The sequence below is a fragment of the Schistocerca serialis genome, chromosome 3, assembly GCF_023864345.2.
Source record: "Schistocerca serialis cubense isolate TAMUIC-IGC-003099 chromosome 3, iqSchSeri2.2, whole genome shotgun sequence".
Taxonomy (NCBI): Eukaryota; Metazoa; Arthropoda; class Insecta; order Orthoptera; family Acrididae; genus Schistocerca; species Schistocerca serialis.
In genome coordinates this window covers 65383934-65406143 of record NC_064640.1, presented here as the reverse complement: position 1 = coordinate 65406143, position 22210 = coordinate 65383934, and the positions used below count along the sequence as shown (strand labels likewise).

Genomic DNA, 22210 nt, shown 5'->3' with positions numbered 1-22210 from the left:
AATATTGATGAACCAACAGGCGCAAATTGTGCTCATATTCTCTGTCTGACAGAACACCATATCACTTTTGGCATTGAAATGCTCAATATACCAAATTATGTTTTAGCTACCTCATTTTGTAGAAAGCATATGTGCAAAGGTGGGGCAGTTATTTATGTGAAAAACAGCCTGTCCTTTAATACAATAGATGTAGAGAAATATTGTGTAGAGAAAGACTTTGAGGCATGTGTCACAGAAATAGTAGAAGGTAACAAGAAACTGGTAATCGTAGCAGTATACAGGGCTCCATCTGGTAATTTTAAAGTATTCATGAAACAATTAGATTCTGTGCTATTGTATCTCACAAGAAAAAATAGGGACATTATAGTGACTGGAGATTTTAATATAGATTTCCTAGGAAGCTCATCTTCTAAGACAGAGTTTGCAAATTTAATGCATACCTACAACCTTGTCTCCACTGTCAGTTTTCCCACAAGAACTACTGCCACTTCCAGCACTCTATTAGACAATATCTTTGTAGATATGAGTAAAACTAATCACATCAAAGTTGAAAAAGTCATAAATGGACTCTCTGATCATGATGGGCAAATACTCACAATTGACAACTTTAATGCAAATCAGAACAAAGCTAGTGCACAGTGGAAAACCATTAGAAACATGAATGAGGAAAATATCCAAAAATTCAAATTATGCATTCGGGAGACTGACTGGAGGTATGTTTATCTTGCAAATGATGTTAATACAAAATATAATTTATTTACTGATGAATTATCAGGTATATTTGAAAATGTCTTTCCAAAAAAGGTCTGTAGACTACAGAACAGGCAATCAAGCAAAAAACCATGGCTCACCAAGGGCATAAAAATATCATGCCAGAGAAAAAGGGAACTGTATATAATATCTAGACAATCCAATAATCCCCTGCAGATGAAATATTATAGGACATACTGCAAAATCTTAACTAAAGTCATTAAAAAATCTAAAAGTATGTGCATGCAATCTGAAATTAACTGTTCAAACAATAAAATCAGAACGATTTGGAATGTAATAAAGAGGGAAACAGGTACTGCACCATCTGACAATGAAAAATCTGCTGTCCTAAAAATTAACGATTTGGAAATAACTGATAGTAAACAGACAGCAGACACATTTAACAACCACTTTCTAAGTGTCACCTCTCAGATAGGTTGCAGTGGTGACCTAAGAGAAGCTTTAGATATTCTGAAACTTAACCTCCCACAATGTTTTAATGATATAAATGTAACACCCATAACTGTTAATGAAATTAAAAAAATAATTCACTCATTGAAAAGTAAAGGATCTTCAGGTATAGATAACATCTCTAATAAACTGTTGAAAGCCTGCAGTAATGATGTAAGTGTAGTACTTGCTCACATTTGCAACATGTCTCTTTATGAGGGAGTTGTTCCAGAGAGAATGAAATATGCCATTGTGAGACCTCTTTTCAAGTCTGGCGATGCTACAGATGTAAAAAATTATCGTCCTGTCTCTCTCTTAACAACATTCTCAAAGGTTCTTGAAAAGGCAGTGTATAACAGGATTGTGGCACATCTTAATAAACTTAATATTATTAACCACAGACAGTTTGGTTTTCAAAAAGGGGTTTCCACAGAGCGTGCCATATATTCACTCACAAATGATGTCTTGGAGTCTATTAATAGTAAGAAGTCACCAGTTGGTGTCTTCTGTGATATTTCCAAGGCCTTTGATTGTGTAAACCACAAGATACTCTTGGAGAAGGCCTATCATTACGGAATCAAAGGGCCTATAGGTAACTGGCTAAAATCATATCTTCAAGACAGGAAACAAAAGGTGGTTCTACATGGCTGCAACAAAGGATCTCCTAATCTAGTGGATTCTGAATGGGGCAAAATTCAGCATGGAGTTCCCCAGGGATCTGTCCTTGGACCCTTGCTGTTTTTAATATATGTTAATGATTTACCCCTGTCCATTAGTAAAAATTGTGAATTCACAATGTTTGCTGATGATACAAGCATTGTCGTTGATGGTCAGTCTACTGCTGATCTGGAGACTGATGTTAATGATATACTCAGAGAAGTTACAGCTTGGTTTTCAATAAATTCTCTTTCAGTTAATATTAAAAAAACTAATTTTATACAGTTCCACACAAAAAATAAAACTCTAGAAAGTATAGTAATTGCTCATGACAACCAGGAACTAGAACAGGTGCAATCCACTAAATTCCTGGGGGTTCACATTGACAGTAGGCTCAACTGGGAACAGCATGTGTCCCTTACTCTAAAAAGGCTTTCATCAGCAACTTTTGCTCTAAGAATAATTACTCATTTTGGGGACATCAACATTTTAAAATCGTCTTACTTTGGGTACTTTCACTCATTAATGAGTTACGGAATAATATTCTGGGGTAATTCACCCGCCTCAAAAAAAATCTTAACTGCTCAGAAGAGAGCAGTCAGAATCATGTGTGGGGTTCCTCCACGAACCTCATGTAGAAAACTTTTTATACAGTTAGGTATTCTGACCACAACATGTCAGTACATATACTCTCTGATGAATGTAGTTAATAAAGACTATGCTCAGTATGAAACAAATTGTTCATACCATAACTACAATACTAGAGGTAAAGATGATCTACATGTTGAACTAAAAAATTTAACACTTGTACAGAAGGGAGTAAAGTATGCGGCTATAAAGACTTTTAATGCATTGCCTAATTATATTAAATGTACAATAGAAAATGAAACGCTGTTCAAAGGTATGTTAAAAAAATACCTGGTCGACCATCCACTGTACTCGTTAGATGAATTCTTTTCCAGAAGTAATGCCCTCCCTTAATAATAGATGTATTTAGTCTCTTAGTTATTAGATGGATGATACAATATTATGTTAATGTTATAGTGTTAATGTTATAGTTATAATGTTATATTGAGAATTGCTATACTAGTTTAATGACAGCTTGTAATATCTATATCATTGAATTATATTACTATTCTGTAGCATTAATTGTATTTGTACAATTGTATTGACACGTTCCACATCCAGGCGAATCACTCGCATGTACGGATCTATGGAATATGCATACCAAATAAACAAAAAAAAAAAAAAAAATAAAAAAAAGAGAAACAAAATAATGGAATGCAAGTTAGAATTAAAGACCCATGCAGGTGCCATATTCGATGCCCAGTTAAATGATTCTCTGTTTGATTCAATTTGTGATAATTTCGTAATGCATGTTAATAGAGGCAGTCTACCAGTAGGAATGATGAATAAATTGTGTGAACTAGAAGTTGTTCTGGAGAACACAAGTTATGTAAAGTTATAGGCTTAAATGAACACTGGCTTAAAAGTGAAAATATAAATTTGATAAAACTCACTTTCAGGTTACAATTTAGCAGTGAGTTTTTGTAGAAAAACAGTTTTGGAGGACCCAGCATGCTTTGAAGTCAGGCAGACTTTTCATTGCTTGAACAAGAAGCTATGATTTGAAAGCAGCTGCATTTAACTTTTGGAATATGCATTAATTATTCGCATATATTGTATCCTTGAGTATTTAGCTAAATTTCTAGACAAATTTGAAACCTTGCTGTGTAGGTTGCAGATAGAAAAATTATGTAAAAAGTCATAATTTGTGCTGACTTCAACATAAATGTAAGAGCTGATGACACATTTGCTGTTTCTCTGAAGGACATGTCATCTAAAAATGGCTTAACATTAAATTTTAGTGAGTACACTAGAATAACAGCATCTTCTGAAACATGTATAGATTATGTAGTGAGCAATATCAACTATGGTGCTACGGAAAGGTTCATCTTAGAATTAGGTATATCTGACCTTTCAGCCCTTTTTTATCTCATTGGAAAATTTAGATGAAACTGTAACAGTGAAACGAGTCAGGAACTTCAGCCAACAAAATTTGAATACATTTGTCTCAAGACTAAATAAAATTTCCTGGAGATTCAGTGAGTGGTACTCAGTAAACACAAACTACAATGCTTTTGTATCACAATTCATGAGTGTTTTCTATGAATGTTTCCCCTTCATAACAGCATGTGACAAGAACTGTAAAAAAACTCATGGATAACTGAAGGTATCAGGATCTCTAGTATTAGAAAGAGGAAACTGCACATGGAAACAGAGAACAACTGTGATGCAGAATTTGTCAGCTATGCAAACAAATACAAGAGAATATTTGGCAGAGTAGTTAAACAAGAAAAACAAACTGCTAACAGTAAATACATATCAGATGTGACAAATAAATCAAAAGCTGTATGGCAGATTGTCAAGATTGAAATAGATACTGAATAAACAAGAAGTTTTAATCATAAATTAGAAATAAGAATTCACCAGGTATTTTGTAAATTATAGCAAAATTGAAGATCTCCCTCCTCCACACATAAGTCCCAATATAATGTGGCACAGATCAGGAGAATTCAAATTTACTCATGTATTGTGCTATGAAAAAATCTCAAATCTGTGGGCTGGGATGAAGTTCCAATAAAAATAATAAAGGCAGGATGCGATAATATTGCATCCCAGCATCCCAACCCCGTCACATAATAAATCAATCATTTGATGAGGGCTGCTTTCCAGACAGGCTGAAGTATGTGGAAGTTTGACCTATCTACAAAAAGGGCAGACAAGAGCAGATAGGAAGTTTTTGGCCAGTATCAATACTACCAATTATTTGTAAAATATTTGAGTGAATAGTGTGTAACCAACTAGAAAAATATAATAAAAAACATAACACTACTCATCACAGTCAGTATGGATTTAGGAAGGACCAAAGCACTGTACATGCTATTAATGAACTAATTACTAAAATAAGCGAAGCCTTGATAACAAGGAGAGCATATCTGGTAACTTCTGTGACATTAGTAAGGCATTTGATATAGTAAACCATAAGCAGCTGCTCCTCAAATTAGCTTCTTATGACTTCCATGAAAAATCTAAGTTGGTTCACATCTTATCTCAAAAACAGAAAACAAAATATAGTAAACCATAAGCAGCTGCTCCTCAAATTAGCTTCTTATGACTTCCATGAAAAATCTAAGTTGGTTCACATCTTATCTCAAAAACAGAAAACAAAAATAGGCCAAAAACTGCATAAAAAGGATCAATCACATTGGTTTTTAATTGTCCTGAGGCCAAAAACTGCATAAAAAGCATCAATCAAAATGAAATCTGATTATTAATTTCTGTGTGACTGGCACAAAACATGTTCAGTATGCTGTGTCCACTATGTTCTGCAACAAGTTGAATTCAAGAATCAGCATGTTCCACAGCTGATCAAAGTGTTTCCAGCGTCATGTTCAGAATGTGTTGCACAATGCGTGCCTTCAATGCAGCTAAATTCTGCTTCTGAAAAGTTTGGGAGGTAGGAGACGAGGTACTGGCAAAAGTAAAGCTGTGAGGATGGGCTGTGAGTCATGCTTGGGTAGCTCAGTTGGTAGAGCACTTGCCTGTAAAAGTCAAAGGTCCCGAGTTCGAGTCTCGGTCTGGCACACAGTTTTAATCTGCCAGGAAGTTTCATATCAGTGCACACACTGCTGCAGAGTGAAAATCTCATTCTCAGTACTAACAATGTTTGTCACTTTGGATCAGAAAACATTGTCACTGGTTTCTGATGGCTATCTGAAGTTATAAATACTGGCAGATCACTATCTGTAGCATCATCAACAGGACCAATTGCAGACCTTTGGTACAAGGCTGAGTGGAGTGTCTGCATCAGTTCTATGAACATGAAGACTACAGATTCTTTGATTTCTGTCATAGGATAATGGAGTATTGGGTTCCATGGCTACATTGGTGTGGAGTGGACTGGTTGGATTTTAATGTTAGAGGGTCTCATGAAGATACAAAAAGGACTTCAGTCTCAAAGGGTGCAGGTCAAACACAGGATGAGGTTAGGTCCAGGAGCAATCAGTGTTATAGTTGTAAATTACCATAGCTGTCTTGCGAAAGAAGTGGAGCTCCAAGCAGTAGCAGAAAACACTGAAGCTCAAATCATTACAGGTACTGAAAGCTGGCCAATTCCAGGGATAAGTTCAATTGAAATTTTTACAAAGAACCTAATGGTGTCTAGAAAGCATGGATTAAATATAGTTGGTGGTGGAGCATTTGTTGATGTTAAAAGCAGTGTCTCTTGCAGTGAAACACACGTAGTTTCAAATCGCTCGGTAATTTGTGATCGTATTTCGTCAGTGAAGTGTACCATATGCCGTAAAATTGTGTTAAATGGATTAAGAATTTGCACGTTCAATCATAAGTGGTGCCATACCCATTGTTTCTCACGATCGGAAGTTCTAAATAAGTGCGACTGCGGTATAGAATGCAACAGGCAGGACAAAGCCAGTGAAATGCACAGGGCAGGTTTGCAAGTGCAAGTGAATGTAGAGAATGAACTTAGGAAAAACTCGATTATATTATAAAATACGCAAAAACGCTTGAAAACTTGGTAATAAGTGTGAGAAATTCCTCAAAATCTAGCCTACAAGAGTTCTCAAATACCAGTCAAATAAGCAGCACACGACCAAAAACAAAAACAGCGGAACTTACTTTAAAACTAAGTAATAGGTTTAGTGTGCTTGAAAATAGCACAGAGGAGAAAGAACAACCAAATTGTACCATCATCCACATGGACAGTTCAGTGATCAACGCTAAAATGCGCTCACAAAGCAAAACAAATCAGCCTGCTATTTGTAAACAAAACAAAAAACACACGTTGGAAAATAGACATGAAATCCTTATTCTAGCAGACAGCCATGGAAGAGGTGTAGCTGAAATTATGAGTTCTAAGAAAACAGGATTCAAGGTAACTGACGTAATCAAACCAGGAGCCCCACTATGTGAAGTTTTAAATAGCTGTAATCAATCTATGACGAATGGCAGCACATGTGTGATAATTGGAGGCGCCAACGATGTATACCACAATGAAACTAGATGTGCTACAACAGTTTTAAAGCAAGTAATTTGTAAAATGCCTGAAGCGAAATTTTTTGTTGTCAGTATCCCTCATAGGTATGATCTCATGGAAAACTCATGCGTGAATACTGAGATTATTACCGCCAACAGACTTTTCGCTAAGATATGTCGAGGTTATCCTAATGCTACATATGTTGGGATAAATAGTGATTGCAGAGAGCATTTTACAGAGCATGGACTTCACAGAAACATGAAAGGGAAAGAAGCCATGAGTGCTGAAATATCGAATGCTATTAAAGACTCTGAAGTAGAACGAAACACTATTACACTGTCTGAAAACAGCCTTATTAAAGTATCAACATTAGTGGAAATAGGAAGAGCTGATGTCCCACAATCATTGGTAGCAACAGAAGATTCTTTGACGTTAGAAGAAGTAAAAAAATCTGAAGTGTCGTCCAGTACAGCAGCCACAGCAGCCACATCAGCCAAATTGTCAGTAGTGTCGAAATCATCAGAAACAGCTGAACCATTATCATCAGCAGCAGATCTACCACCCTCCCCAGCAGGTTCAAAATCAAGTCCAGAATCTGTGACTAGTCCATCAATCACAAGAACAGAGGCAAGAACAGTGGTACAAAATGCCACTCAGATATCATCAACAGAAGAAAAATCAACACCATCGCAGCTTCATTTATCAGCTTCATACACAGCTTCAACGTCCACAGTAACGTCAGTGCCAACTGTAGTTCAAGATTTAAATGAAAATACAGTTTCAGCAAAAGTTCCAGTATCAATTGGAACATCACTTCCAGTATCAATTGGAACATCACTTACAAAACCAGACTCAGCATCAAAACTGGCAGCATCTCTAACATCCACTGAATCATCAGCTTCAGAAACACCTCCAGCATCCACTGAAACAGCAGCTACAACTACAGATACAAGACGTATGGTGGCACGTCCAGGGGTAAGAAATACAAGGAGCAGGAAACATGTAATTCTTAAGGATTTTTGGTACCCAGCCTTGGCAAGGAACAGCCGGTAACATTGGGGAACATGAGTACAAACTCCTCTCAATCTAATTTCAATAATTTAAAAATAATGAGCCTTAACATACAATGCACTAAAAATAAAATATTAGAACTTGAAATTGCAGCCAGTGAAGCTAGTATAGATTGTATTTGCATTCAAGAACATTGGTGCATGAGTTATGAACTAGAAAATATTTGCATTTCCCAATACAAATTAGTAAGCCATTTTTGCAGGAAGGAAACAAGACATGGCAGTGTTTGCATTTATGTAAAACCTGGAGTAAAGGTTAAAAATATGACTGTAACTGAATCCTTGAACGAAGAAAAATATTTTGAGGCTGCAGCAATACAGCTGAATATGCAAAAGAGTAAATTAATAATAATGTCAGTGTACAGATCACCATGTGGTGATCCTGAAATTTTTAGAAATAAGTTAGAGGCATTGCTCAAAATATTACATCATAAAAAAACCAACAATAATTATAAGTGGAGATTTTAATGTCAACTTATTGACTGAAGGTGCATCCATAGATCAGTTCCTGAATGTTTTACATAGCTTCAATTGGTATCCACATATAACTAACCCTACAAGAATAACAAACTCTTCAAAAAGTCTCATAGATAATATCTTCACAAATATAGATGCCATAGATATAGATGTAATAAATGTTGACCTAGGAATATCTGATCACAATGCACTTATCCTTAAATTTCCCATAGCCCCTGTGACCAAAAATAGTTCATACCAAATGTACAAAAGAACCTTCTCCACAAATAGTTGCAGTCACTTCATAAATACACTGACTAACCAATCATGGGCAGAAGTACCGTTACAAACTAGCACAAACACTGCATATAATGTTTTTTCTTCCCTGTTTATGTTGAATTTTGAAATGTGTTTTCCTAAGAAACTTGTCAAAACAAACACATATGGGCATACACATGCTAACTCCTGGATCACAACAGGTATTAGAAATTCCTCCAGGACCATGAAAATGCTTAACTATAGACTGAAAAGTTGGACTGACCCCAAGTTTAAAGAATATGTAACAAATCACAAAAAAATATATAGGAAAGTAATTACAAAAGCAAAATTACTAAGTAATGATAAATTAATTAGAAAATCAGGCAATAAATCAAAAACTATTTGGGAAATTGTGAAAAGGGAAACAGGTAAGGGCCTCAAGGATCAGGAAATAGTACTCAAAAATAGTGAAAATATTGAATTAAAAGATGAAACTCTGGCAAATTACATTAATAATTACTTTTTAAGTGTACCAGTGTCATTAAGTAAAAACTTTACTAAACATGAGAAATTAACAGCCCCAAAAGTAGACAGTAGTATGTTGTTAACTCCCACAAATGATAATGAAATATTAAAGGTGATAAAGAGCCTAAAATCAAAAATGTCTGCAGGTGTGGATGAAGTGCCTGTGTCAATAATAAAAAAAGTTGCCCAACAAATTATAAAGCCCCTGGTACATATTGCCAATTTGTCTTTCAGCGAAGGTGTGTTTCCTGAGAGGTTGAAAATCTCTAAGGTTAGACCTCTGTTTAAAAAAGGAGACCCATACAAGGTAGAAAATTATAGACCAATATCCCTTTCCAATTATTTTCAAAAATTCTAGAGAAATTAATGAAAACCAGACTCATAAATTACTTAGATGCTCACAAACTTCTAAACTGCAATCAACATGGCTTTCGCTCAGGCCACAGCACAGAATCAGCTATCCATGCCTATACCAAAGAGATTGTCAGGAGTCTCGACACTAAATAACGTGTAGTGGGAATTAACTTAGATTTATCTAAAGCTTTTGATACAGTAAATCACAAAATTCTGTTAAACAAGATGGAGGCAATAGGTGTAAGGGGAGTTGTGAAGCAGTGGTTTGAATCTTACCTTCAAGATACAACTCAGGTGGTAGAAATCATCGCAGAGCATAAAAATCAGAAAATCAAGTGGGTCTCAGATGCTAAGAAATTGGAAATAGGTGTCCCACAGGGCAGTGTTCTCGGTCCCTTATTATTCTTGCTTTATACACTCCTGGAAATGGAAAAAAGAACACTTTGACACCGGTGTGTCAGACCCACCACACTTGCTCCGGACACTGCGAGAGGGCTGTACAAGCAATGATCACACGCACGGCACAGCGGACACACCAGGAACCGCGGTGTTGGCCGTCGAATGGCGCTAGCTGCGCAGCATTTGTGCACCGCCGCCGTCAGTGTCAGCCAGTTTGCCGTGGCATACGGAGCTCCATCGCAGTCTTTAACACTGGTAGCATGCCGCGACAGCGTGGACGTGAACCGTATGTGCAGTTGACGGACTTTGAGCGAGGGCGTATAGTGGGCATGCGGGAGGCCGGGTGGACGTACCGCCGAATTGCTCAACATGTGTGGCGTGAGGTCTCCACAGTACATCGATGTTGTCGCCAGTGGTCGGCGGACGGTGCACGTGCCCGTCGACCTGGGACCGGACCGCAGCGACGCACGGATGCACGCCAAGACCGTAGGATCCTACGCAGTGCCGTAGGGGACCGCACCGCCACTTCCCAGCAAATTAGGGACACTGTTGCTCCTGAGGTATCGGCGAGGACCATTCGCAACCGTCTCCATGAAGCTGGGCTACGGTCCCGCACACCGTTAGGCCGTCTTTCGCTCACGCCCCAACATTGTGCAGCCCGCCTCCAGTGGTGTCGCAACAGGCGTGAATGGAGGGACGAATGGAGACGTGTCATCTTCAGCGATGAGAGTCGCTTCTGCCTTGGTGCGAATGATGGTCGTATGCGTGTTTGGCGCCGTGCAGGTGAGCGCCACAATCAGGACTGCATACGACCGAGGCACACAGGGCCAACACCCGGCATCATGGTGTGGGGAGTGATCTCCTACACTGGCCGTACACCACTGGTGATCGTCGAGGGGACACTGAATAGTGCACGGTACATCCAAACCGTCATCGAACCCATACAGAAGATATCATCGCCGTCCAAGACAGACAATATATAAAACAATTGAAGACGTCGAAATGACAACATCTGCCGCTGACAAGAAGAAAAATACTATAAAATCTGTCGCTGCATGCCAGTCTTCGGCGGCTGGCGCGCTGCCAAGATGGACTTGAGCCGCCTTATCGGGGGGGTTAAAGGTCACGCGCTCAGAGAGCGCTCAGAGATGTCATACGATGTAATGCATCGTACAGCGGACGCTGTACAATTGAAGACGTCGAAATGACAACATCTGCCGCTGACAAGAAGAAAAATACTATAAATCTGTCGCTGCACATTCTCTACTAGATGGACCTGCTGTCTTCTGTGGATGTAGACTGAATTTCAGTATTGATCTGAATGATACATTTTCTCATGGCAACGGCTGGCTAACCGTTGCAATTGTACGAGGTGGTACAGGCGTACCCAATGTATCGGGACTGGAAAGCTTCATCGACCGTGACGTCATAGCCTACCGCACATTCCACATATGTGAAAATGCAAATAAAGACTTTGGCAAATCAACATACATGTCACCCTCACCCTTTTCCTTGTATACACGTAATAGACGTAAGATATCTGCTGTTCCAACAGGACAATGCACGTCCGCATGTATCCCGTGCCACCCAACGTGCTCTAGAAGGTGTAAGTCAACTACCCTGGCCAGCAAGATCTCCGGATCTGTCCCCCATTGAGCATGTTTGGGACTTGATGACGCGTCGTCTCACGCGGTCTGCACGTCCAGCACGAACGCTGGTCCAACTGAGGCGCCAGGTGGAAATGGCATGGCAAGCTGTTCCACAGGACTACATCCAGCATCTCTACGATCGTCTCCATGGGAGAATAGCAGCCTGCATTGCTGCGAAAGGTGGATATACACTGTACTAGTGCCGACATTGTGCATGCTCTGTGGCCTGTGTCTATGTGCCTGTGGTTCTGTCAGTGTGATCATGTGATGTATCTGACCCCAGGAATGTGTCAATAAAGTTTCCCCTTCCTGGGACAATGAATTCACGGTGTTCTTATTTCAATTTCCAGGAGTGTATAAATGACATAAAAAATCCTAATATTTCTACCAAAATAATGTTGTTCGCAGATGACACTAGCATAATTATAAGTGATGATAAAAAATCGTTAACCACCACAACTAATATAGTCCTGAAACATATTCAACATTGGTTTAATGCCTATGAATTAACACTTAATCTAAGTAAAACAAATTATATACAGTATGGCAAAGCAACTCAAATTGTGGACCTCCAGTTAAAACTAATGGATAAGAAGATAGTGTACAATCCACAAAGTTTTTGGGCATGCACATTGATCAAAACTTAAGCTGGAAAGACCATCTCAAGTACTTATCCCACAGGCTCAATTTGGCATGTTTTGCATTGAGGATATTATCTAGAGTATGCAGTACAGACTGTACTAGACTAGTGTATTTTGCTTACTTTCAGTCCATCGTGTCTTATGGCATAGTGTTCTGGGGTAAAAGTAAATCAAGCTTAACAGATATCTTCAAATTTCAGAAAAGAGCTGTACGAATCATAACACATAACTCTCCAAGAACTCATTGTAGGCCCCTTTTCAAAGAACTGCAAATACTCATAATACCATCACTGTATATTTTTAAAAGCATTCTGTGTACAAGAGCACATATGAAAAATCTACGTACAAATGAGGACTGCCATAATTATAATACTAGAACTCTTAAGAATTTGTATGTAGAAAGGGTAAGGACAATACAAACCCAAAAGCATGTAAGTTATTTTGGAATAAAACTCTACAATGCTCTGCCAGTGTACATGAAGGCAATAATAGATTAAGTAAAATTTAAGACTTAACTTAAAAATTACCTTTTAAGCAAAACTTTCTATGACGTAGATGAGTACTTTGATTGTGTGTAAATTTATTGCCAAAAATTTTAATTTGTATGTCTAAACTTGTACTTTTAAAAAATGCCTTGAAAGTGATATTCTATTATTATGTCTGTAGTACTTGTACTAGTATAACAACTTTGTTGTGACAATTCCTACATCATGTAAATGATATACAGGAAGATAATAAAATGAAATGCAATGAAATGAAAATGAAATGAAACTGAAGTAGATAGTTCCTGTGAGCTAGTATGAGTAGAGGTTATACTTAACAGGAATAAACTAATAATTGGTTCCTTTTACTGACCCCACAGCACAGATGATGCAGTTGCTGAGAGGTTAGAGGAAAACTTGAGTCTCACTTCAGATAGACACTACACTACTTACACAATTATAGTTGGAGGTGACTTCAATCTACTCTCTATATGTTGGCAAAAATACATTTTTTAAATTCACTGGTTTGGATGAATATTGTACAACATTGTACTAAATGCATTCTCTAAAATTTATTTTGGGCAATTAGTTCAGGAGCCCACTTGAAGTGTAAATGGTTATGAAAACATACTTGACCTCTTATCAACAAATGCTCCTGAGCAAACAGGGGGCATCATGACAGATACAGGAATTAGTGGCTATAAGGTTACTGTAGTGAGGCTGAATACCATAACATCCAAATTCACCAAAAATAAATGCAAAATCAGATAAAATTTGCATGATGCCTTCCTAAGAGACAATCTCCAGTCCTTCCAACCTGACCATGTATGCACAGACCAGATGTGGCTTAGATTCAAAGAAAGAGTATTGATGGCAATTGAAAGATGGAGACCAAATAAAGTAATAAGAGATGGAACAGATCTTGTCAAAAATACACAAAACAGGTCAGAACACTGTTGCAGAAGCAACAAAAAAATTTTAGAAAAAAAAACAAAATTTCCAAGAATAGGCGATGTTTCACAGAAGCTAAAAATTTATTGCAGACTTCAATGTGAGATGTTTTTTATAGCTTATATAACAAAACTGTCTTGAAATCTGACAGAAAAATCCAAAGAAATTCTGTTTGTATGTAAATTGTTCCAGGCAAAAGACACAAACAATACTCTCACTGCAAGGTAGCAATGGTAATTTTATGAATGACAACGCCACTAAAGCAGAGTTACTAAAAATGGTCTTCTGACATTCCTTCATGAAAGAAGATGAAGTAAATATTCCTGGTTCACATCAAGAATGGCTGCCAACATGAGTAACTTGGTGTAGGAAAGCAACTTAAATCACTCAATAAAGGCATGTTTTCTGGTCCAAATTGTATACCAATTCAGTTCCTTTCAGAGTATGCTGATATAATAGTTCCATAATTAGCAATCATATACAACCATTCACTCAACAAAATATCCATACCTAATGACTGAAAAGTTGCACAGGTCACACAAGTATTCAGGAAATGTAATACAAGTAATCCATTGAATTGCAGACCCATATTGCTGACAATAATTTGTGGTAGAGTTTTGGAACATTATGTATTACCTTGAAGAAAATGATCTTATGATATATAGTCAGCACAGATTCAGAAACGATCATAATGCAAATCACAACTAGCTCTCTATTCACATGAGGTAATGAGTGGTACTGGCAGGGGATTTCAAATGGATTCCAAATTTTTACATGCCAGAAGGCTTTTGACACAACTTCTTACAAGCTGCTTCTAATCAGTCTACATGACTATGGAGTCTCAGTTGTGTGACTGCTATTTGTTATTTCTTGTCAGAAAGGTCACAGTTTATAGTACTTGATGGATACACATTGAATAAGACAGAAGCAATATCTGGCATTCTCCAAGGATGTGCTATAGGCACTTTTCTGTTCTCAATATACATAAACAATTTAGGAGTAATTTTGAGCAGCCTTCTTAGATTGCTTGTAGATGAAGCTCTCATTTACTGTCTAGTGAAGTCATTAGATAAAAACCAACTGCAAATTACTTTATACAATGAGACAAGATATCAGTATGGAGCGAAAAATGGGAATTGACTCTAAACAACGAATACTGTGGTGTCATCCACATGAGTACTAACAGGTATCAATTAAATTTTGGTTGCATGATAAATCACACAAATCGAAAGGATGTCAGTTCAACTAAATACCTAGGGATTACAATGGAACAACTTAAACTGGGAGTATCACATAGAAAATGTTGTGGGGAAGATGGACCAAAGACTGCATTTTATTGACAGAACACTTCGGAGATGCAACAGATCTACTAAAGAGGCTGCCTCCATTAGGTTTGTCCATCCTCTTCCACAGCATCACAGTGCAGCATGGGATCCTTACCAGATAGAAATGACGGAGGACATCAAAAAGGTTCAAAGAACAGCTTGTTTTGTATTATCACAAAATAGTGAAGAGAGTGTATAGGGTCCAATATGTGGGCTGAGATGTCAATCATTAAAAAAAAGGCATCCTTCACAAAACATCAGTCACCAAATTCCTTCTGCAAAAGCAAAAATATTTTCAGAATGAGATTTTCACTCTGCAGCGGAGTGTGTACTGATATGAAACTTCCTGGCAGATTAAAACTGTGTGCCCGACCGAGACTCGAACTCGGGACCATTGCCTTTCGCGGGCAAGTGGTCTACCATCTGAGCTACCAAAGCACGACTCACGCCTGGTCCTCACAGCTCTACTCCTGCCAGTATCTTGTCTCCTACCTTCCAAACTTTACAGAAGCTCTCCTGCGAACCTTGTAGAACTAGCACTCCTGAAAGAAAGAATACTGCGGAGACATGGCTAAGCCACAGCCTGGGGGATGTTCCCAGAATGAGATTTTCACTCTTCAGCGGAGTGTGGGCTGATATAAAACTTCCTGGCAGATTAAAACTGTGTGCCAGACTGAGACTCGAACTCGGGACCTTTGCCTTTCACGGGCAAGTGCTCTACCATCTGAGCTACCGAAGCACGACTCACACCCGGTCCTCACAGCTTTACTTCTGCCAGTATCTCGTCTCCTACCTTCCAAACTTTACAGAAACTCTCCTGCGAACCTCACAAGGTTGAGTTTGTGTTAAAATTAATAAGTGGAAGATATTTTTCAAAATTGTGATTACTTGTGCATATTTACAGTTGCTATTATGACTTGGAATCATAGCAGATAATTGTAACAAATACACACTTCAGGTTACATCATTAGGAATGACTACTGTTAGGAGCAACCAGCACATAGGTAATATTTTAAAGATACCTGGAACAACTGAAAGCATGGATTCCTTATTGTGTTAATTATCTAGATTACATAACAATAACAGGCAAATTGTAAGAGCAATGTTTCCTAAACTTACAGCTGCCTTAATATGCAATATCAACAAATATATATATTTTTAAAATGAGTACATTTTTGTTGCAAAATGTGTTCAATACTGCAGTGAAGCATTGTTACAATACAACTTAGTTTCACAACTAACTTTTCTTATGAAGAGGTTCTAATTGTATTGGATTTCCTCCAAGTCTGGTGGTAACTTTTCTAGTCGATAAGAAATTCCCTGAGGTCAAAATGTGTTGAATGATATCAGCTATAATAGTGCATAATTCTTGCCACACAATTACATTCTAATTCACTGTTTGCTGTAACTGAGCGAGTGAGTTAGTTTTACTGATATGTCTCCTCCAAGAACAATCTCTTTATAGTGCTGTGGTGATACATTTTATACCATGAACTAGCTTCAATGACGACACTTCTCTGGCCAGTAATGGTAATGTCACTGTTCTCCCATGCAGATAACAGCAATCACTAAAGGTGTCATTTCATGCAATTAGCAATATAATATGAAATGCCCATTTGAAAAAGTTTTGTTGTTTAAATGTTGCTTATTTGACAAACTGATTAATGGTAGAGCCATAAACATTCCTCTCTTAAAAAATGTGTTTCACTATTTCATAGAGAATGACAGAGAGAAGGTAGTATAGGTGTGTATCATAGTGATATATTTGTAATGTAATCACACATAACATGAAATTTATCTTAAACCCCTCAATCACAATATGCAGTGAAGATTACATCATTTATCATGTTGATTCATTTCTACATGTCGAATAAAGAAAAGTAAGTCAGAGTTTAGTGTGTCACTAACATTAATGTAATTAGAGCATAATTGTTAGTTTGGACTCAACATAGATGGTGGACAAAAACTGGATATGATAACCCTGTGACAGGACGAGTAGGATTTGCTGAGTGGGTGAATTTCGCAGGTCTCACACCTGGATCTTCCAAGGGGCTATGATCCCTGTGGCAGGAGGGAGGGAGCGGGAGTGGCATAGTGAAGGACAAGGATGTTGTTTAGGTTGGGTGGGTTGTGGAATAACACTTTATGAGAAGTGAGGAGGAGCACTGGTAGGATGTCCCTCATTTCCAAGCACGTTGATAGATACTTGAAGCCCTGGTAAATGACACTGTCCAATTGCTACAGTCTGAGATGATAACATGATATTGTGTGATGAGGAGGTTTTTTCTGTTGCAACTGGTTCTTGAGAGGTGATGGGCAGATTACAGGTGTGTGAAGATATGATGTAGGAAATTTCTTTGGTGACTAGGATAGGGTGTCTTGACCTTGGGTCCAGATCAGGAAGATATTGTTATGAATTTGAATTGCACAAAGGGAAAAGGGTTTTGGGACACTAGGAAGTTTTTACCTAGATGGCCTTTAAACTGATTAGCAGATGAGGGCTGGTCTCTGTGGTCTTATTGAACAGAATTCTGCAAACATTTAAAATAATTCTTCTAATAAAATTATTATATCTCACAACATAAACAGTAACTGCAACATTTGAAACAGAGTACTTAAACTGACGATACCTAACACATAATCTGTCTCAGAAATATCAAGATTTCTCAAATCAGTTACATTCCGAAGCACACTATAGGTAGCATTTCTAGAGATTTTGTCCAGTTTCCAGTCTTCTATGAGATTACGTCCATCTTGTCGATAGCATGCCCATGTGTCTATAGGATCTCCTGGGAGTGTTGAAGCATTTGACACTAGAGTTTGATATCCACCACCCATTATTACCTGCAGCAGAAAATGTCAATTTTTAAGATAAATACACATGAATTCTGAGGACAAATAGCCTGTCACAATGTATCTACAAGAAATGTTCTACAAGCAGTTTAAGACACAGATGTAATCTGAAACATGTTCAGAGTAAGAGTGGCATATGGTGATATCTTATGAGTTTGTGAGTTTAAGAGAACTAGTGCTATATACAAAAATTCATAAAAACATGAGTACTTAAAAGTCTGACCCCACAAGTAGTTGATTATTGTACGATTTACCCACTTCATTTTGAAAGTCCTATTTCTATACTATGTAAAGAACTTCTAACTTTTATAATTTTAGAAAGCAAACTTTTCACAAAGCCAATATTACTGTTTCATAGCCCAAATTTTTCAGTGTCAAAAAATGTAGTTAGTTAGTTACTGTTGCAAGTTCCACAGATCATTTTGAACGATAGATGGTAATGATGTGAAATGAGTCATTTTACATTTACATCGCAAATTAATCTGTACATATAGTTACATTCTGAACACTTCTAAGTATTTTTAATTTTTTAATTACAAAAAGAAAAAAAGATACTGAGATGTGAGTTTTACACATTACAGAACTATAAATTTTTTTACGGACTAGAAGGAGTTGTCAAGGAGAAACTTTCTACAGGGTTATTACAAATGATTGAAGCGATTTCACAGCTCTACAATAACTTTATTATTTGAGATATTTTCACAATGCTTTGCACACACATACAAAAACTGGAAAAGTTTTTTAGGCATTCACAAATGTTCGATATGTGCCCCTTTAGTGATTCGGCAGACATCAAGCCGATAATCAAGTTCCTCCCACACTCGGCGCAGCATGTCCCCATCAATGAGTTCGAAAGCATCGTTGATGCGAGCTCGCAGTTCTGGCATGTTTCTTGGTAGAAGAGATTTAAACACTGAATCTTTCACATAACCCCACAGAAAGAAATCGCATGGGGTTAAGTCGGGAGAGCGTGGAGGCCATGAGATGAATTGCTGATCATGATCTCCACCACGACCGATCCATTGGTTTTCCAATCTCATGTTTGAGAAATGCCGAACATCACGATGGAAGCGTGGTGGAGCACCATCCTGTTGAAAGATGAAGTCGGCACTGTCAGTCTCCAGTTGTGGCATGAGCCAATTTTCCAGCATGTCCAGATACACGTGTCCTGTAACGTTTTTTTCGCAGAAGAAAAAGGGGCCGTAAACTTTAAACCGTGAGATTGCACAAAACACATTAACTTTTGGTGAATTGCGAATTTGCTGCATGAATGCGTGAGGATTCTCTACCACCCAGATTCACACATTGTGTCTGTTCACTTCACCATTAAGAAAAAATGTTGCTTCATCACTGAAAACAAGTTTCGCACTGAACGCATCCTCTTCCATGAGCTGTTGCAACCGTGCCGAAAATTCAAAGCATTTGACTTTGTCATCAGGTGTCAGGGCTTGTAGCAATTGTAAATGGTAAGGCTTCTGCTTTAGCCTTTTCCGTAAGATTTTCCAAACCGTCGGCTGTGGTACGTTTAGCTCCCTGCTTGCTTTATTCGTTGACTTCCGCGGGCTGCGCGTGAAACTTGCCCGCACACGTTCAACCGTTTCTTCACTCACTGCAGGCCAACCTGTTGATTTCCCCTTACAGAAGCATCCAAAAGCTTTACTCTGCGCATACCATCGCCGAATGGAGTTAGCAGTTGGTGGATCTTTGTTGAACTTCGTCCTGAAGTGTCGTTGCACTGTTATGACTGACTGATGTGAGTGCATTTCAAGCACGACATACGCTTTCTCGGCTCCTGTCACCATTTTGTCTCACTGCGCTCTCGAGCGCTCTGGCGGCAGAAAGCTGAAGTGCGGCTTCAGCCGAGCAAAACTTTATGAGTTTTTCTACGTATCTGTAGTGTGTCGTGACTATATGTCAATCAATGGAGCTACAGTGAATTTATGAAATCGCTTCAATCATTTGTAATAGCCCTGTATTTGTTTTAACTTTGCTGTCTGTCAGACATTTTATATTGCTGGGTAAGTAATCAAAACTTTTTGTTACAGCATTCTGCACCCCTTATTGTACTAAAGACAACTTAAATGTGGAGTATTGAATGTTATTTTTTCTTCTGGTACTGTAATTATGTACATTGTTGCTCAAACAGTCCACGGGTGTTCTGCCACTCCATAGTGTCCAACGGGCACATTATTTCGGTGATCAGACATGTTGCCATCATCAGGTGTGCTGACAAACTGAACTCCTGAGGGTGGGCGGCTGTATTAAATCCCTTCCCCTTTCAGCACGTTCTCTCCGCAGTCCGTGCCTGCATGTCAGTGGTTGCTGAGACGCTGGCGTCGGCATCTGTGGTGTCGTTGGTGTAATTGCCTTGTCCATCCTAGTCACCCGTTCGTTACCTTTGCTGAGTGTCTTTTTAATTAGACTCAGTGATGATTCCTATGCCCTGCTGAGGTTGTGCCTGCAATCATAGTTGATGAGTGCATCCCTGTTATGAATTTCGATAGCCTCTCTTACGACGCTGTCCCAGTATTTAGACGTCTGTGCCAAGACCTTGGTATGTTGGGAGTCCATTTCGTGATTTTCGGACAAACAGTGCTCTGTGACCGCCAACTTGTTGGGGAACCCAAGCCGGGTGTGCCTCTGATGTTCTCGGCAATGATCTTCGATGGTGCGCACTATCTGTCCAATATAAGTCTTCCCACATTGACACTGAATCTGGTATATGCTGATCTTCTGGAAACTGAGATTGTATTTGACACTTCCCAAGAATGCTCGTGTTATTTGGTGGGCAAAAGACAGTTCCTACTCGGTGTTTCCTCAATATTCGTCCTATTTTACCTGATAGTGCGCCAGTATACGATATATAGGCATTGTCTATCTCTTTCTCCATGGCCTCTTCTGTCTCCACATACTGTACTGTAGAGGTGGGGCAGAGAGAGCGTCTGATATGCCATTCCGAGTACCCATTTTTCCAGAATACAGTTTTGATGTGTTCCATCTCTTGGGGCAGACACTCTGCGTCAGAGATGGTGCGCGCCCTGTGCTCCAGTGTTTTTAGCACCCCATTCCTCTGCACAGGGTGGTGGCAGCTATTCACATGCAAATACAGGTCACTGTGCGTTTTCTTCCTGCATACCCTGTGGCCCAGGGTGCCATCCGCCCTTCTTTTGACCATGACGTCCAGGAATGGTAATCTTCCTTCTGCTTCAGTCTCCATAGTGAATTTGATGTTGGGATGTATGGAGTTCAGGTATATAAGGACATCCAGGAGCTTGTCCCTTCGATGGGGCCAGATCACAAACGTGTTATCCACATAACGTAGAAAACAAGTACGTTTCCATTTGGATGACACCACAGCTTCCACCTCGAAGCACTCCATATAGAAATCCTCGACCACAGGCGAGAGTGGGCTACCCCTTGCGACTCCTTCTGTTTGTTCATAGTATTCTCTATTAAAGAGAAAATATGTGGGGGTCAGAACGTGTTTGAAAAGATTGGTCCTCTTCTCGTCAAATTTCTGTGCAATGGGCTCAACTGGCTCTCGAAGAGGCACCCTAGTGAATAATGAAACAACGTCAAAACTCACCAGGATATCTCAGTCTTTAATGTTGAAGTTGTAGAGACGTTTTACGAAATCCACAGAATTACGAACGTGATAAGGGTATTTACTCAAATAAGCGTTTAGTAATTCTGCCAGGTATTTGGCCAGCAAATATGTAGGTGCCCTAATGTTGCTGACAATTGGGCATAATGGTACCCCTTCTTTGTGGACTTTAGGTAGTCCATAAAGTCTTGGCGGTACAGGTCCTTGAGGTGTCAATTTCTTGGCGACACCTTCTGCTATATCTGTGTCCTTGAGAAGAGCTCTAGTCTTGTTCTCCACCTTCTTTGTGGGATCAACATTGATCTTCCTGAAAGATTCGTCATTTAGCAGGCTCTGCATCTTCTGAATGTAGTCCTTATGGGAAAGAACAACCATGACATTGCCTTTGTCAGCCAGTAAGACAACAATCTCAGGGCTCTGTCTCAGGTCTCGAATGGCTGCCCTCTCTCTGCTGGTAATATTCGACTTGATAAGTTTAGCTCTCGTCAGAGCACAGCAGGTTTCCTGGCGTAACTTCTTCAGCTGCTTCAGGTGGTAGTCGCGCAGCAACCTGTTCAACTGCACTGACAATGTCTGCTGCTGGTGTGAACCCAGGTGTGGGAGCAAAATTAATTCACTTCTCCAGAACAGAAACTGCCCCCCCCCCCCCTTCCCAGCCAGCTCAATGTCCGTGAGATTGATAAGACGGTGGGGCCTCCAGCAATGGTTTGTCAGAGAGACAAGAGAA

General features: G+C 38.9%; 1 protein-coding gene across 1 annotated transcript in view; it reads right to left on the bottom strand.

Moving 5' to 3' along the window:
* LOC126469713 (alkaline phosphatase-like) overlaps window positions 1-22210 on the bottom strand; it is a 244989-nt gene that overhangs the window by 23931 nt on the left and 198848 nt on the right. The window contains exon 5 of the mRNA XM_050096898.1: window positions 17657-17870. Within this exon, the coding sequence (XP_049952855.1) occupies window positions 17657-17870 (214 nt within the window). The remainder of the gene's footprint in view (window positions 1-17656; window positions 17871-22210) is intronic.